General features: G+C 40.2%; 1 protein-coding gene across 4 annotated transcripts in view; it reads left to right on the top strand.

Annotated features, from left to right (window-relative positions):
- Nucleotides 1–13,207, top strand: part of TOM1L2 (target of myb1 like 2 membrane trafficking protein) — a 183,926-nt gene extending 170,719 nt beyond the window's left edge. For all 4 annotated transcript variants that reach the window (XM_051997717.1, XM_051997694.1, XM_051997702.1 and 1 more), the window contains one exon: nucleotides 1,181–13,207. In XM_051997717.1, coding sequence (XP_051853677.1) covers nucleotides 1,181–1,329 — 149 coding nt within the window. In that variant the 3' untranslated portion in view covers nucleotides 1,330–13,207. The remainder of the gene's footprint in view (nucleotides 1–1,180) is intronic.
- Nucleotides 13,208–19,116: the final 5,909 nt, after the last annotated feature.

Genomic DNA, 19,116 nt, shown 5'->3' with positions numbered 1-19,116 from the left:
AGTCCGCTTGCATTTTTTATTTCCTTCTCAGGTTAATTTTACCTTATTTCAAAGTCCGATTCTTCTTGTGTAGCAAAATAACTGTATGGATATATATACGTATATTGTGTTTAACATATACTTTAATGTATTTAACATGTATTGGTCAACCTGCCATCTGGGGGAAGGGGTGGGGGTAAGGAGGGTAAAAGTCGGAACAGAAGGTTTTGCAAGGGTCAATGCTGAAAAATTACCCATGCATATAGCTTGTAAATAAAAAGCTATAATAATTTTTTTTAATATCCCAGATTTTTACTGGTATGCAGCCCACCAAAAGAGCAGCAATGAATTTGGAACTATGCTCAAAAAGTATCAAACTATGCATACTCTTTGACCCAGCAGTGTTTCTACTGGGCTTATATCCCAGAGAGATCTTAAAGGAGGGAAAGGGACCCACATGTGCAAAAATGTTTGTGGCAGCTCTCTTTGTGTGACTAGAAACTAGAAACTGAGTGGATGCCCATCATTTGGAGAATAGTTGAATAATTTGTGGTATATGAGTGTTATGAAATGTTATTGTTCTGTAAGAAATTACCAACAGGATGATTTCAGAGAGTCCTGAAGAGACTTACATAAATTGATGCCAAGTGAAAAGAGCAGAACCAGAAAATCATTATACACGATAACAACAAAATTGATTGATTTCAGGGACAGTGTGATCAAAACTTTGTTTGAGTGAGGTGGGGAGTAGGAAGAGACAGGGAGCAAGGTATAGGGGTCCATGGGAAATAAATTTGCAGTGTTAAAATCAAACCAGAATATGAAAAACTAGTTAGTGAATTTTATTTTTAAAAAAAATCTTTCTTTTGGTTCTTCAGACACAAGTCAGTTCACAGCATTTTAGATTAGAACTGGAAGAAATTTTAGAGGTCAATGAGTCCCTTTTACAAATAAAGAAATTAAGACTGAGACAGGGATTGATTTGCCTAGAGTCATTCAATTATTAAATATCTGAAGGAGGATCTATACTCAGATATTGACTCCCAGATCTAATACTCTGTGATGGTTTTTATGGCCTTCAAAAATAGATGGTGCGGTGGAAACCATTTGAAGTTAAGTTTCTTGTGGAAAAAATTGATTTTATTAATTTAATCTGGGCTTCTGTGGTAATTCTAGCTCTCAAAATGCTTTTGTGTTGCAGAGTTTGACAAATTTCTTGAAGAAAGAGCCAAAGCTGCTGAAATGGTCCCCAATCTACCTTCCCCACCTGTGGAGGCACCGACATTACCCATAAACACATCTGGAAGAAAAAAGCCAGAGCATTCTGAAGATGCCCTCTTTGCCCTGTGATACATTTTCTTGGTCTCCTTCCTTGTGCTGTGCAGAAGAACACTACTGTCTGGTCACACCGTACTCTCCTCAGTTACGGAGAATGCTCACCCCTCATCATTCCTCCTGTATCTATTACCCTTTCCTACTCCCCAGTCAGGCATACCATTCTCACTAAAAATGAAACTTCACCCATCTCTCCTTTCAAACCCTATTTTATTTCTTCTAAGTCTCCCACTCTTCAATACTGCTTTAACCACCTTTTTCCTTTCTAGGCTGTGTGAAATTGGCTGCTGCTACTGAAACCCACCTCTCCCTTCCCTTGCTCCCACCCACCCTACCTCCCTAGTTCCTCCTGAAAAACCTAAGTGCATGAACTCATTTTTCTCATATTGGAAACCAAGTAGAAAGCTGCTGCCCAGCCTTGAGGTGATTTTTCAAGATGGTTTCCTATTTCCCTTGCCTTGTAGCCAAATATTTAGCAGGAGACAATGGAGGATCCTTGGGGTCAGGATGGATTAAAGTAAAGGAACATCTTACTCTTGATGTTTCCTATTATAGGTCCAAATCATATCACACTCCTGCTCTAGAATTCTGCTTTCCACCTTCTTTTACTTCTCTGTCTCCTGGACTTCTGAATGGAGAGTCTAGGTGAGGAGTTCAGAAGATATGTCAAATCTCATGAGGTTTTCCATTCTTTCTTCTCTTCCTTTCACTGTGACTTTTTCCAATTTGGCTTCAGGAGGCTAAATGGTGGTCTGATGCCTTCCCTCCTTTGGTTGCTCATCAACATGCATTAACTTGATATAATTAAAAAAAAAAAAAAACAACCTTGGGATATTTGGGATTTTTAGCACTTTAAAAAGTTTTGCATTATTTCCCAGTGTTCCAGAGAATTTTTCCTGTCAGTTTTTTGTATTATGTAGGTCCTTTGGGATCTCTCTTTCCAGGCATACCCATAGAAGACCTTTTGTTGTAAGTTTATGCCAATTGTTCCTTAGTGGATTTGGCTCTACCCACTTAGCTAGATAGAGCTTGAATTCTTTAGCAAAGGGTTGCATTGCCATCCTGAAGAAATTGGGGATTGTAGAGGGTACACCCTCTGATGGACTGTAGTTTCTATATGGCTTCCAGTAAATCTAGTTAATAAAGAGGAAGTTAAAGGGAAGGAAGGAGATCAGGGGTTGAGGGTATCAATGAAAATCGGTATTAAATCATACAGATACTGGTCATAGCAGTTTGACTCTCTTATATAGGGTTAACACTGATGTTTAATAATCTCACTGGAAGACATTGAGGACATCCCTCTTTGGTTCTCCCATTTCCTTAACTCTCATGCTTTAAAAGGATTTTGCACTAGGAAAAGCTGCTCCCTGACTACTGGAGAAAGTATTTTGATGTTTGTTAATGTATTGCATGTGTGACTCTGGAATAGTTACATAGTGAGCTTTGCACCTCTGCTGCCTACAGGCCACCTTATCAGAAGGAATGGCTGTCTAAGCCCTGCTCTGTTAGCTTGTTTGGGCTCCCAACAACTTTATTAGCTACTATAACACTAAGGCACTTCTACACTCCTTTGGCCCTGCCCTGACACCACAATCGTAAGCTTGAGTCTCTTCCATCGGACAAACTTGAAGTCATCTTTCTGCACCTTAGCCCCTTGTTTCAGGGGAGTGCTCTCAGCGCCTGTGGTCTGCTTCCACACTTTGACTCTCTGCAGATGCCTCCAGATCCGCAGGATGATCTGCAAAACTGACTAATGGGCTGCCTGAGGGAAGTGTCCAGCTGTCCAAGGAGGTGGCAGTCACTTTGCCAGGGCTTGCATCCATCCATCAGGGCTTATTTGAAACTGGATATTTGAGGGGTTCTCATTTAGCTCTTGTCTTTTTCCCCTGACTTCCTGTCCAGAGCTGCCAGATGTTAAACCTTGCTACTGCACAGTAACTGGAAGGGAAAACGCTGCTGTAGCCAAGAGAGTCGTTCTTTGACTTCTTTCTTCCCGACATTGCCTACACTTGGCTCTCAATAGCTTGCCCCTTGCCAGTACTTGAAGAACTGACTTTCACCAGCTGGTATGCAGCTACTTGACATGAGTTAGTCTGAATTTGCTTCATTTAGACCTGTTGAGTCAGATGCTGCTTTCTGTAATGGAGATTCCTAAAGTCTGCAGAGTTCCTCATGAACATCTGGGGGTAGATGTTCATCTTGGCCCAGAGTACAACCTGATGTTAATAGGCTAAATGCAGCTCCTATTATTGTGCATGTCATGGCCAGCCTAGGCCTCTCTGTGGCCCAGGGCAATGGCATGTATAAAGTCAAAGGAGTTTCAACAAGAGAACATGGGCTTAGAGCCATCACTGTTGGCTGGCAGAGAGCAGATTAATTTTCTTCCTTCAGGAAAGAAAGGATGTATTGGAATCAGGGACTAGATTTTGCAGAGACATGACCTGGCAGCTCAGGTTCTGGGTGAGGCTAAATACCATTCTTGTGGCTAAGCCAGAAGCCAGATTTAGCTCTGGCTGATTCTCATGGTGAAAAACCAGAGACACTAGTTGGACCACAGATATCTGTAACCTGAATAAGTATAAGTATTGTTCCTTTAGGCTTTTGAGAGTCAGTGAGTGTGCCTAAACATTGAGCCTAGGGAACTAACTCTTAGTTTGAACTTGCTGACTAGCAAGAATTAGCTCAACTTCAATAAAATCATACTCAACTATGATGACACCTAAATATCTTCCTTATGGAACTTATCTAGGCAGCTTTAAGCTGCTGTTAATCTTTTCCTTGGGCTATACTTTTTTGTTCTCTTCCCCCCCCTCTCTAAGATCCTCTCTGTGGTCTGTCACTCCCATTTTCACAGTTTCCTCCCTATCCTAGACATTCTTCCTGCCTTTTTATGTTTCCCTCTATTCATTCTCACTTCCTCCCACATTCTTGCCTTCTTTCCTATTTTCTCTCATTTTCCCTTTCATGTGGTTTTTCATGTATGATGTCCTTATATCTAATGTTCTCTTATCATTTAAAACCTGGGGGGCTGGAAGAGTAGCACAGAATACTAAAGTCAGATTTATGCCAGAGAGGTTCAGTTACTGTTTCTTTCTTTCTCATTCTCTTCTCCATTGACTTGAACTCTGAAATTGAGCTACAATAACTATCCTCTTAGAGGGACCAGAACTGGCTTATTTTTTGCCAGACTTGCAAACATCATTGGATGAGATGCCTTAATATCTTTTCTTTCCAACCATATTATTCTTATGCTTTCTCCCTGTGTCACAGGACTGTAATTTTCCCAGCCTATGAAGGCTTTCAAGGAATTCATCCAGGCAGACAGATGATGTTATCTTTCTAAGATTCAGCTTCTGGCATGAAGTCACTTTAAGGCATCTCTCAGGCACAATTGGAAGTACATGGATCCATCCAAAACAAAGTTAAGTTCCCCCCCCAAAAAAAAAAAAAAACAAAAAAAACTGTAGAGCATGAATGGTCCTCTCGTTGTTTGAAACCTCTTAAATTTCAGATTTGAGCCACCAGCATCTCCAGGCCCCTCTGGATCCCATGTCTTTATGTAGGTTTCTAAGGAGGTTAGTCAGACCCTGAGAAAACCATGTAGCTCCAAGTCCCTGAGGCCATTGTTTGAAGCTTCTTCTAGTGCTGACCTGCATGATAGCACCTTAGCCACATTGTGGTCTTTTGAAAAAATGCTGCTTGTGGAGGGATACCAGTCACATAATCTTCTCACCCTCTCCAGCTGCTAACTTGCTATGGAGACATGCTTCATTACAGTCTTTTTCCTTCTCCCACTTTATAAAAGAGAATGCTAACATATTAGATCCAATTTTTTTATCCATATCTGAAATAGGAGAGTATGATGATTAGGCCCTTCCCCATTCTTTAGTCTGGCTTTAGCTTCTATTTTTCACAGAGGGAGAAGTTGTTCCCAGCAGCCTACATTACAGAAATATATTTGTTTGCTTCAGAATCATTTTCTGCACTTCTTACCTCAAATTCTTATATTTACCTATTTCGGTTAAGTAGAGGGAGCAGCTTTGAGATGCTTCAGTTGATGATAGATGGCAGCAAAAGGGCTTCATGGTCAATGATCTCAGTGAAAGGGAGCAAGGCTGTACTGAGGAAAGGTGGCTGTGTATCCAGAGAAGAATTCAACAATAGAGCTATTCGTGGCCCTGGGTCCAGGTGAGCCCAATGGGCTTTTCAGTAAAAAACTATTATTCACATCTTCCAAAAAAAAAAAAAATCCCCTCTCCAGTTTTGTAATGCATTTTAGGGGTTCAGAGTCAGTCACATCTTTGGGGGCTGTGTAGTCAGAAATGGCCCCAGTTTAGTTCTTGCCCATGTTTCTTTTTTTTTTCCTTTAATTATTTATCTATTTAGTGTACTTGGCCTGAAGAGACCTTCCATCTTCCACCTACAGCAAATAGATAGATCTTTCCTATGATCCTAATAACTGTGATTACAAAAAAAGCTCAGCTCTCCAATATTAGCCAATTCAAAAAGAGATCTTTAAACATTGTAAAGGGAATAAGGGACCTTTTATAACCTATTCCAACAGAATGGAGAGCTGCAGTAGATGAAGCACTTCCTGATATCTCATGTTTAAATGCATCAAGTTCTATAGAAGGACCAACAAGTGGGATCCACAAGATGAATATGTGTTCTTAAGTCATTGATTACATCCAGATTGGGGTAATAATTTTAATCATTTCAATTGCCTTTTGGATTCTTATTTTCCTTGATACCATTTATGACCCAGTAGCTTCAGAAGTCTTGATGAGAACATATAAATCATTTAAGATGTAAAAGATAATGCTCCTGAGAAAGGGTTATAGTACATCTGAGATCCATTTACATTCTCAGATGGATATGAAGTTGAATTATCCCAAGGAAGGAATGTGGCTTTTCTTTGAGAGCAAGTCCAGAAATTAGTATGTTATGGTTTACAAGGCCTATAATGTCATGACAAAAGAAGTCATATTCAAGACCGAATAATCAAATAAACCGAATAAAAATGAGACTGAATAAAAATTACTGAAAAGAGGTATTCTATGAGATTGGTTTCAGGAGCAAGATATTGCTGTTCTGCATCTCTTTTGAACTTGGTGCTTTTTAAATGGTTGATACTGATGCAGACCATAAATGAGAATTAATTTTGAACACATCATCAGAAAAGTTAAGCTTCTCATGAGACAAACAGTGCACGAAGGTCATCTAGTTTGCATGTAAAAGATGGCCTACTGTCTCCTTTTCAATGTATTCATCAGCAGCTTTGTTAGATGGGAATGATATTTGAGTTGCTGAGACTAAAAAACATGTACCAATTGATAATATCTTTCTTTGTGCATACGCTGCAATCATCAAATGAGCAATAAAGGTGAATAGGATGATGGCCAAGCACAGTCAATGCTAACCTCAGATTTGCAAAAAGCAGAAAGATATTTTGTACCGCTGACAAGTGAGTGCCCAGTGAGTGGGTCCATGATGTCACCATGCACTATGGGGATCATCGACAACTTCATCCACTTAAATCCACTCCCATTTCTTCTGCTGCCACCTCGATTACATCTCCATAGCCCTCTTGCTTTATTATATCATTCATTTTGAAAGTTTCTCTGAGTTTTCCTCCCCTGAACTAATAGAGCTCGATTCTTCTTCCTCATTTGAGGAAGAGTCTTCCTTCTCTTGGACACTGTCTAGATTTACTGACCTGATTTTGTCTGCAAGAATTTCAAGTGTTCTCATGAAAAGTTTATTTGACACACTGTCCCTGGCCTCTGGAGAATATCTGAAGTCACAGTCTTGAAAAACACCCCAGGAAGTGGAGAGGTCTAGTTGGCAACAATGTTTTGACCTCACATTGAGTTGTTCATTCTGTTGACTAGTTATTGTGATTTGACATGTCACATTCTTTTCTCCATTATCTGGAAGTTTTTGGGCATTAAATCTGATACCAGAGATAATCATGTCTGTAAGAAGGAGGAGCTGAAGGAGCAATGGATGAAAGCCTGGACACAGTCGAGCTGGAGATATGGTTGTGTGGTAGGCTGAAGGTCAACATTTTCAGGTGGCACCTTACTAGACACAAAAAAAGACTCAGTCTGGCATCCTAATTTTGTTTCAATAGCCTTAACCTGCTTATCTAATATGTTAAGAGTTTTTAGTGTACTCTATAGGGTTTGTTTGTTTGTTTTTTTTTTAATCTGGGTGATCTTACACTTGTTTTCTGTTCTTTTTCCCGGATTCATTCCATCATCTGCTAATTTCCTTAATGTGCTCTCCAGAGAAGTTCTCTCCACTTTTACCTCTATCTACATTACCTTCTCACAGACCTAAACTTTTCTTGCAGTCTTGACTAGTCTATTTAGTTCCACTCCCATGTCATCTGTTGCCCTCTCTAGCACATCTTCATAGATAGTCCTCTTGTCCTATTAAATTGCTCATTCCGAGTGTCTCTCTGAGCTTTCCTCTCCTGAGCTAATAAAGCTCAATTCTTCTCCCTCATTTGAGGAAGAGGCTTCTTCCCCGTTTTTGACATTGTCTTTATTTAGTGACCTGATTGTCTGTGAGAATTTCAAGCGCTCTGGTGAGAAGTTTATTTGACATGATGTCTCTTGCCCATGATTTTTATGTATGCTAATCATACTGAGAGAGTGTGTCCTGTATCAGGATCTTCTTTTGGCTTTGGCTTATGACATATCAGCCAGGAATTACTAAAAGGAACCAAGAAGCTCCTTTTCTTCAGTGTTGGAGTCAGAAGCTATAGAAATATCACTACTACCTGTCTCTTGGTGATGGCCTTTTACCTTGCCTGTGACAAGTCCTCCCCTCTCAGAGCACAGGTACTGTGGCTCACAGATGTGGGTCAGCAAAGCAAGCAGTCCTGAGGATGGAACTGAATTGCAAAGGAGGGGGGGAAATCAAAGTAGGAAGTATCTCTGAAAATGTTAGAAATCACAGATATAGTATGTACTTAATTACACTAAATTATTGTTGGAATTCCTCGTAAGTACTAATTATACCTGATTATAGGTTAAAATATTTATTTTGTCAAAATATTTTCTTTGGGCTATGTTTAACCTTTTCCCTTCTCATTGTGTACTGAAATGTGAAAATTAATCATTTGCCTAACTTTTGGGGGGGAAATGCTGGTAGAGAAGGGCAAAAACTAAGGTTTTACATGAACCATCTGTGCATCTTTGGCAAGCACTTGAGCATTGCCCTCTCTGAATACATTAAGATATTTAACTAACCAAGTGGTTCAAAGATAAGGAAGTAAGAAAGAGTAAGAGTGGTACTTTTTGAGAAAAGAGTCGAAATATTTCTTCCAGGAGAGGAAATATGTCATTGTCCTGGGCCAAGAAAATCCTTGTTCCATCTCTCAATATCTTCTCTCTTAGCCTATTTCTCAAACCTTCCAAGTCCCACTGTCACTTTCTGTCTACCTGCTTAGGCAAGGTAAAGGGTTTCTCTGAAAGCTCACAATTAAAACTTAGGTATGGAAGTAGTAGATTGTTTTCCTTCCACTAAACAAGCCCAAAATATTTTCTCCATTATGGAAAACCTCACCACGGTCTCTGTGCCACCCTTATTATTATTTAGAGCTTTCTTGAGCAAAGGTAATCATTTGCCAAAACATTAGCATCTGGGTCGTTCTTTTTGTTGTCCCCTCCCCAATTCTATAAGTAGGGGTTATGTTCCTAAGTCTTGGGCCTGAGGAAGAGGGAATGGAGGTATGACCCTTGGGCAGTCTCTTTGTTCCTTCTAGGGAAAGGGAAAACTGATTCAGCCTAAGCATTCTATGAGAAATGCCCTAAATAAAGCACAGGACATGATTTTTTCTGGAAACACTGATTCAGCACACAACCGCTTTTTCTCTTCCTCCTCACCCCTTCCCTAAGAGCATTCAGCTAACTCTTTGACTGTTGAAGAAAATCTTTGGGTCAATAACAGTGATTCTGTAAGGACCATATCAGACTCAGCACCTCCCTCTAAAAACTGGTTCTTAGGATGCCCAGCTTCTCTTGCACTATGATTAATACCTGTCTTAGTTTATTCATAGTAACTGTTTGGGTGGTATTGACCCAGATGATGATTTCCCCACTCCCACACTCCTGTCTTGTTTAAAGGGATGTGTTTTCACCTCCCCATTTATACAAAGCAATAGCAAGCACTTCACATGTGTTCACCATAAAACTTCATTCTGATCTCACCTGGTTCGTTGCATCAACAACCCCTTTTTCCTTCTCAAAAAAGATCCCTCTTTTTTGTATTTTCTGATTATAGCCTGGGCCTCATGAGTACCTCCTCCTCCTGCTTCTCCTTCCCCTTTCCCCTCTCTTCCTTGGCCCTTCAGTCTTAGGAGCAACAACTCTCCTTCTATCTGTCAAAGTACATTGAGCTGTTGTTAACAACACTATATAAGAAATAGCAGTTTTTCTCTGTATATTAAAACTATAGGCTTTCCAGGTGACTATTGGGGGGAGGGGTCAGAATATTTATTTCCTGAAGCTAGTGGTTAAATTGGGAGGGTTTAAGGGATGGGGGTTTGAGATGGGGAATGTATCTGTTCTAAAGAAGAATGGATCAAATTCATTGTCAAATAGCACAACACAGCCAGTTTTCATGTTGCTGCTGTGTGTTCCCATAAACAGGTGATGTTGGATGTAACTTGTGTATGGCTAATGGTGATACCATTGTATTAAAATGCTACCATTTGATCTTATTCCAGTACCATCTCCCGAGTGTGGGTTTTTGCATGTGAAATACTCCAATAAAAACAACAACAAAACTTCCTAGTGTATGAAGCAGGATGTGGCTATCTGTGGGAGGAACCTGACCAATGTACCCTATTCCCCAGTCTTCATCCTCTATTTTTTTTTTTCAAAAGTAGCCCTCGATTAAAGGTTTCAAACTCCCACTAAACAAATCATGATCTTCCCACTTTCCTTTGAGCCTAGTGTCCACAATCAGGAGTCCTCAAATTACCGCCCTCGGGCCAGATGCAGCAACTGAGGACGTTTATCCCCCTCATCCAGGACTATGAAGTTTCTTTATTTAAAGGCCCATAAAACAAAGTTTTTGTTTTTACTATAGTCTGGTCCTCCAGCAGTCTGAGGGACAGTGAACTGGCCACCCTATTTAAAAAGTTTGAGGACCGCTGCAGTCTCTCTCATAGCCTTACACATAATAGATGTTTGGTCAATCTTTGTTTTAAAAAAAAAAAATTAACTCAGAAGTGAAATATGTGATTTGTGCTCCAAAATTCAGAGCTTAGGCTCATATGAAATCCTTACGGATTCGAACTGGCTGTTTGTTAAGCCATCAAGTTTTTTAACAGCTTCCCAGAGGCAAGAGATATATATGATCTTAGGGAAATCATTTCTTTTCTTTGCTGAAATGTGAAAGTTGAAGAAAGGTTTCCAAGGTGCTTTTTCAGCTCTAAAATTCTGAATTCTGTTGAAGAGCCCAAGAGCTGTGATTTGGGTAGACTTCTATAAATCCCCTAAACTAGTCCCTTAGCTTTTCAAGTTATAGCTGCTCCTAAAGACTCCTTCCAAGAGCTTGATCTTTGAAAATAAATTTTTTTGGATCCCTAATCTAGCATTTAAGCTATGCTTCAAAGCAACTCCATAACTAATCCCCTAAACAACTAACACTCCATTGCATCCAAGAAAAACATCACACCTTTTATGCCTTGTCTTTGCCAGGGCTAATACTCAGAACACATCCATGTAAGTGAGCCACTCTCTAAAAACTGGAACTATCCAAGATTTGCAAGTTGAGGAAGTTTAACCCCTGAAGAAAGAGCACCAGTAATCATATGAGACCTTCTGTTTTCCAAAAGATGAGTGGAATGAAACCATTTGAACAGGTTTGGAGGGGTTTTGATGCACTTGACCACAAGTTGAGTTGGCGGCTAGACTCTCTGAAGTCTTTGATTCAACCCAACATTTATTAACCAACTACTTTGTGAAAAACACAATGTTAAATTAACATTATAGTTATTAAAGTGATATGCTCAAGGTCCCATATCTAGTTATCAGCACAGCTAGCACCAAAACCTTAGTTGTATGGGAATCAATCTAGGCCTCTGAGGGGAGAAGCCAAAGAATATTAGGTTACAGAGAACTCAAGTCACATAGTCAGCACAGGGAACTGTGCTAAGTGAAACCTGTGTCCTCATTCCCAGCCCAGGGTTTCAGCCCTTGCCCGACCTTGCCTCCTGATAACAACTGGTCAAGGTGCCGTCTCTGGATCCAACCTCATTTGTCCTTTAAACTGACTTCTCTGGTATGCAAGAGCCTTGTTTCATACAAAGTTTTCTCCCCACCTGGGTCCTGTCCCCTTTGGCAACTGGCAGGGAGGAAACACGAATATAGTTCCACAGCACTAGGTTTTAGTTATTGCTATCTATAATAACCCATAAGAAAACAATGAAACTCTAGATATAATGGCTGCTAGGCTCCCTTCTAAATCTCTCCAGTCTTGGCTATTGGGTACGTGATTCCCCAAGTACTCCTCCCCCCACCACCAGATCCATCCTCTTTTTATCCAATCTCAAGTTGTTATATATCTATAAGAACCCAGGGGCAGTAGAGGGTGGGAGAGCTTGAAAATGTTTGAGTCAACTTAACACTCCCAGAACTTTATCTACAGTGTAGTAGATTAGGCTATTGGCTCTTCTCAGTCAAGTAGAAAAGGGAAGGCTTAAGCTAAGGTTCACAAACAAGTAGCTATATGTGAAATTTATTATATATTTCAAGGGAAAAGAAGATGTACACAATAGATACGGATATTTTGAGTATCATGTATAATTCTCATACAATGGATATGAAAATGCCCTTCTTATTTGTTTTTTGTTAAATTCAGATTTAAAAAGGTTTAAAATATCTTTTTCAAACTTTAGCTTAAGCCATTCAACCAATCAAGTCAGATTTGGGTGATCAGTACAGTGGTGAGATAGAAAAATATAAAATATGGCTGCAGTCATCAAGGGACTCAGTTATTCTCATAATGTTGGTTCTAGTGCCTGGTTACACTGAATGCTACTCTACAAGATGCTGATTATAAGGGTAGTTTAAAAGAGGGGAAGATTATCATGGGCTGGAATTATCAGAGAAGGGCTTCAAGAATTGTTAGCACAGTATAATGGAAAGGGCACAAGATCAGGAATCAGAGAAACTGGATTTGAATCAACTCAATTGCTTGTATGACCTTGAACTGAGAGAGATGAACAGCTTTAAGGCCTCTTTCAATTCTAAACCCATGACTGATTAGATGGAGTCCTTGAAAAATGGATAAGATGGAACCTGAGGAACCTGATTCTTAACTTTCTCTGCTAGCTTGGCTTTACCTTGAAGAATATATAGATAAATCTGCAAAGAAAGTAGTCATAATTGCCAACAAAATAAGATCCTGAAGACTTGTGGGAAGTAGGGAAATATGGGAATGTTAACTTCAATTCTCTGGGTTTTGTTTAAGGCCTATATTTCTGATGAACGTGGTGGGATATGGGAATGGGAGTAAAGTCAGAGTGGGAGCCAGATAATAAAATGTTAGAGCTGGAAGAGATCTTTGAGATTATAGGTCAGCAGTTTTCAGCCATTTCCAATTTTAAAACTCCTTTTGAAATATCAAAAAATTTCTCGGAACAAACCATATGGTAGCAATTGTACTTTCAGTACCTCTTGGTTGAGAAAAGACATGATGATAGGGGGGAAAAAAAACACTATTGTAAATTCAGTGATGCACTTAATTTACATTTTATTAATCACAATAGTATCTACATATGTGCGTGACAAACTATAGAAAAAGTATAATGTTTGCTTATTTATTGAGTCATGTTGCATATTTTATTGGAGCTAAATAAAAAATTAAAATGACAGTGTTTGGTGTGCATATGAATTCAGACTCCCTTTGCAATAATCTGAGGGCTTTGGCCCTTAGTCTGGGAATCACAACTGTAGGTCAAAGCTCTCTTCAATTGGGGGAAAATGAGGCACAAAGCTGTTAAGTATTTTTCATTATATTTGTACAACCTTAGGAAGCTTCTCTTTAAACAAAGTGTCTTTCCTGCATATCCTAGTCATGAAAGGTTCCAATGACATGAAAGATTCCTGAAATGAACATAAATGTCACAGATTATCTCTTGTATAAAATTTGTGGTAAAAGCATCATTTTTCCCTTCTGTAGGCTAACTTCATTTTTTTTTTTTCCTAAAAGGCAATGAAACAGCACATGATACTTAACTTGTCTCTAACAGTCTAAGGCTTCTCATCCTTGAGACACTTTTCTAACCAAGGGTGCCACAATGGGCAAATGAAAAGGCAAGGAAAATGTGTCCAACTGAATTAATGCTATATCCTTGCTGAATATTTCTTCCATGCTTGTTAAGTAAACCTTCTTTTGATAAGGAAGGGCATTTTATTTCATTCTAGTCCCAAACATGAGCCACTCAATCTGTATCAGGTCTGATCTAAAACAAAGTTCAAATGAAAGAATTTTCTACTGATGCTAACAGTCTCCAATTATTCACAGTAATGTCATATTAATTGCATTGAATTCTGGGACATTATACAATAAAATCTCCTTGGTGACTCTCCATTATGAAAGAAAATGATATGGCCTAGACTGAAAATTTATTGGAGTCAGGGGAATCTTCATGATTCCCCACAGGTCTTCAAAGGTTTGGCATATAACCATGTCTTGAAACTTCATCAGGACTTTTAAAGCTTATATTTGCCCTTAGCAGCTTCTAGAAATCCTGACCTGGAGTGAAGGTCAGTGCATGCTAATGTATATTCTAAAGGTAGGAGAAGATTATAGAAAAGGAGGGAGGATGGTAAAATAAACCAAACCTCAGCCTGACAACAGCAGCCTGAACTTGTGAAGTTGAATTTTTCATCTGGTATATGGCCAGTGAATTTCATCTTATTCAGTCCAGTCTTTTGAATCCTGATTCTATCGGTCAGTGTGTTAACTGTCTCTCCCACCTTGGTTCATTGGTGAATCTGATAAACATGTCATCCAAGTCATTGTTAAACTATTAAATGGGACATGTCCATCCACAAGTCCTAGGGGTCCTAACTGCATCCTCCTGCCGAGTGGACTCTGGATCTTTAATGACTATTCTTTGACTCCAGTTCCGATTCCATCTAATTCAGCATCCTCCAGTTCATCGACCAACAAGCATTTATTACATATTTACTATATGCCAAACATTGTGCTAGGTGCTGAAGATACAAAGAAAAACAGCTCACAAAGGTTAGATTTTAGCGAGGGAGATGACACGTAGGTGGATAACCTTAGAGGTTATTCCGAAGGACTCACGTCACAGTCCAGCTAGTTCTGGTGACAAGATGATTTGGACTGCTATTCCTCCAAGTCATAACGTTCTTGGATTCTGTTGTGCGCAGGTAGGTGCTCAGTGACGCGGGCAGTAGATAGGACGCAAAACTAGTTACCATTTCTGAGTTCAAATCCTGCCTCAGACACTTATATAGCTGTGGGACGCTGGGCAAGTTACTTAACCGGTCTGCCTGGAAATAGTAAGAGCACCTGAATGAAATGCGTTAGCAAACGCAACGTTTTGGAAACCTTGACGCATTATATAAAGGCATGCTATTATTAGTAGTTATTAGGATTCTTGGGGGAAACGCCAGGGTTGGGGGGGAGGGGAAACCTTGCAAAACGAGAGATGCAAGGAGGGGGCGGGGAGAGGAGATTACAAGGAGCCGCCCACCCCGCGCCAGGTGCACAGAACGGCCCGAAGCCAGGACACGCGTAGGTCCGGATGAAGAGCCCGTCGCAGCCCACAGCCGCCCCCCTCCAGGGCGCGGAGGGCATGTGACCCAATGGCAGGCTTCCCGGGAGGATTACATGAGGTCACTGCCGCGCCGGGAGCCGTGATGTCGAATCACTCCACTCCGGCCCCGCACGCCTATTGGCTGCTCCGCCTGGTTCTACGGGCGGGGATCCTCCTCCCTCCCCCTCCTCCCATGCTCGGGAACCAAACTTTGCCAGGAAAAAAAAAAAAAAAACTTTAGCTTCGCTCCCGCCCATTGGCTGGTGGAACCTTAGTTCCGCCCCGACAACATGTGGTTCGGCTGAGCCTGGCTCTAGGTGTCCGGGAAGGCTTTTGCTCGCCTCAGGGGTGGGAGGATTCCTTGAAATCCCTTTCTCCTTCCCTCCTTCCCCTATCTGCTGAGTTCCTGCCCTTCTGTACGTGGGACTCCTAGTAATTATCTTAAATTGTCTTGCACTGATAGATAGCTTACTGCTTGCTCCTTCTAATCTGCACTCAGTTTCTTCCCCCTTCTCCATGCCGGGAGTTAATTACCCTGATCTTGGATTCCCTGGTTTACTGCAATGGTCTATCCGAGGCACCCTCTTCTGTATGAAAACTTTCCTGCTCTCTCGGCTGATGGGGCCGGTCTCCCGACAAACCACCTTGAATTCATTAAAAAAAAAAAAAAAAAAAAAAACCAACCAAAATCCTATCTTCTGTAGAAAGCTTTCCCCAAACCTCCCAATTTCCAATGTTTTCCCTCTTATTTTTCCTATTTATTTTGTATATAGCTGGCCCTGTTGGTATGTAGTTTCTCGCGTTAAATGAGAACAGGGATTGTCTTTTTGCTTCTTTTGAGGTCCCTATCACTCAGCATCTGGCCTGGCACATAATAGGTGCTTAAATGTGCCAAATTGATTTATTCTGTATGTAAACTTACATGCCGACATACTGTCTGCCTCGGTTACAACCCTAATTTAGGATCCCCAGAATGCGTAACACAATGTCTTGCACATGGTAGGCACTTAATAAGTGCTTGTTTATTGAAAGCCCTGCTCATTTCCAAAGCACTCTTAAATCTAAGTAGTTCAGCAAAATCCCTATTATGCCCACTTTACAGTTATGGAAACAAGCCCAGAGAGAAAAGTGACCAAGATCAAATAGCAACCTTGTGGTTCTCAACTTCTACCTCATATATCTTTTATGCTATGGAGTCTCTCTACTGGTTAGCACTCACTACTTACTGAGTCCTTCGTGGGAGAGGAATTATATAGCAGTATCCCTGGAACACCAAACAAGTCCTTAGTTGCCCACAACTTGATTGCCAACGGTTGGGAACTTCTCAACTTTGTGAGTCCCCATTCCCCATTCTTAGATGACAGGTTCTCTTCTCCTTCCTTCTTCTCTAGCCTCTTATTTATCTTCTCTTTTCCTTTCCTGTCCTCCCTTTTCCTCTCTTTTTTCTCCCTTCTTTTCTTCTCTCCTCTCTTTCCTTTCTCCTTTTTTTCTCCTCTTCTTTCCTCTCCTCTCCTCCCTTTCCTTCTCTTTTTCTTTGCTCTCCTCTCCTCTCTGTTCAGGCCACCAGTTTACCCAGTCCTAGACGCTTGTACTCTGGATGTTTTCCAGATTTTAGGGGAACAAGGTGGGGTAGAGTGGGACTATTAAGGGTTTTAACCTCACAAGTGCTCTATCAGAAAATTGCCAGTAGGAAATTGCATAAACCCTAATCTTCTATGGGATCTGTCCCTCTGAAGGATATCTAAATCTCTGTAAATCACTTAGAATACTTTTCATTGCCATCTCAGGGAGGTCAGAAAGTTGCTAAAAGACTCAAAAGCCCAAGAACAAAGATAAATTTTGAGAAATTTAAATAGACAAACTTTGTCTTTTGTTACTTTTTCTCCCTCTCAGTTGAGAAAGGGGTAAAGGATAGGGAGAATAAAGATCACCCAAAACTCATTCTCTACCCTGGAGCCCAGCATCCCCAGATTATTTCTGTCTGGAAAAAGTCTGAGGTACTAAAGACTCAATTTGCTCCTCCTTTCAGCCTGCCACGACATTCAGGGCCATCTTCAGTTGTCATGATCTCTATCTTGCCACTGGACCCAGAAGGCTCCAGAGGAGAAAGTGAGGTTGGTGGCTTTGCACAGTCCTTCCTCACCTAAATCCAATTCACTTGCCTATCATGACATCACCCTCCCCATGTCGAAGTCCTCCTTGAGTAGGAAGGATAAACAACAACAAACCTTTTGATGTATACTTACTGGAGTCCTATGGCATCACTGGGGAGAGATAGTTGGTGAAGAAGTCCTTCCCTGCATTCCTCCAAAAACACCTGTGTATGAGGAAGCACTTGGTTTAACAAAATGAATGGTCTTTAAACAGAACTACAACCTGTATCATACTTTCCAACTCCAGGACTGTTCCTGTGGCAGACTTTATTGTCACCACTTCGAAAAGTTATAGAGGGGGATACTTTTATTTTAATCTTTCTACCTTTTTCTTTTCCCTCTCACCTGCAATACTGCACATCCTATCACCTGCTGTTTCAAAGTATAACACTATGTTTTTCAGTCATTTCATTTATATGTCACTCTTTGTGACCCCATTTAGCTTTCTTGGTGGAAATACTGAAGTGATCCTTCATTTCCTTCTCTGACTCATTTTAGGAAACTGAGGCAAACAGGGTTAAATGACTTGCCCACAGTAGCACCGGTAGTGAGTATCAGAGGCCATATCTGAACTATGGAAGAAGGGATTTGAAGAAGATTGTTGATATTCATAACTTCAAAATTGCAATCACTTTATCAGATTAGCTTGGCACAGTGTTAAAGCATTATATCTCTTCTAAATTCTTCCTGGTTTTCTTCCTCTACAATAAGACCTTTCCTTTAGCTCCAGGGTGAAAGCATTATATCTCTTCTAAATTCTTCCTGGTTTTCTTCCTCTACAATAAGACCTTTCCTTTAGCTCCAGCCACTCTGTTAACTGTCTTTTCTTGCCTATTCATCCTATTGTCTCTCCCAGGCCCCTGCTGGTTTCCTTTGGAATTCTCACATTTCTGGAGTAGTAAGTCCATAGATCAATCAAAAAGCATTTATTAAGAGCCTACTATATACCAAGTCCTATGCTAGGCACTGGTACTTCAATGCCAAAGTAAAATTGTAGGCCTTTCATGATCATTGCCTTTCATCTGAACCCTGACTTGGCTGGTATCCCTAGGATTCTACAAGTTCTGACTGACTAAGCTCTCTTCTAAGTGAATAGTACCCTGAAGATGGGCTTTTCATCTCAACTGGCACATCCTGATTGCTCTTTATGTTTTTTCGATTTTCTGAACCTTCCATAATATGGTCACTAATGAGCACATTGGACTGGATGCTATATAAAATTTATTTCAGCACTAAGATTCTATTCAAAATCCAAGTTTTCTTCACAACTACACACACAGCATCAGTTGCCCATCTGGATGAAATGAACTGGCTTAATGTTACAAATTTATTTTGTTATTACCATTGCCATGCCCATATGGTGTTCTACTCTGATTTTGAGGGAGGGACTATTCTGCTCTAGCTGGTCAGCTGGGACTACTGTCATAGTCCTTTTGAATTGGCAGCCAAGTCAGAATCTATTAGGACTTTGGCTCTAAAATCAACATCTCAGAATCAAGGGAATACATGCTACCAGCAAACTCAGGGATATGAACCAGCATTTGAGGTAGGTAGTTGTCTTTTGGGAGGTAAAAGGGTGACTCTATTATCTGAATTAATTTTTTTCTGTCACAAACACTAAAAAAAAAAAAAGAATATTTTCATATACAAAGGATAGGAAAAGAAAATATGAATCTATTACATACAGCCTACTTTTAAAAAAAAATATATATATATATACACTAAATTCAGCATGTTATTTTCAAAGTTGTCCTGCTTATCTATGTTTCCTTCTGAACTTCCTTCTATTCCCTTCTATGCATTTTCTATTTCATAGAATCTTTCATATTGTATTCT

The sequence above is a fragment of the Antechinus flavipes genome, chromosome 1, assembly GCF_016432865.1.
Source record: "Antechinus flavipes isolate AdamAnt ecotype Samford, QLD, Australia chromosome 1, AdamAnt_v2, whole genome shotgun sequence".
NCBI classification, from domain to species: Eukaryota; Metazoa; Chordata; class Mammalia; order Dasyuromorphia; family Dasyuridae; genus Antechinus; species Antechinus flavipes.
Note: the sequence above shows the minus strand (reverse complement) of the source record. Positions and strands in the feature narration are given on the sequence as shown.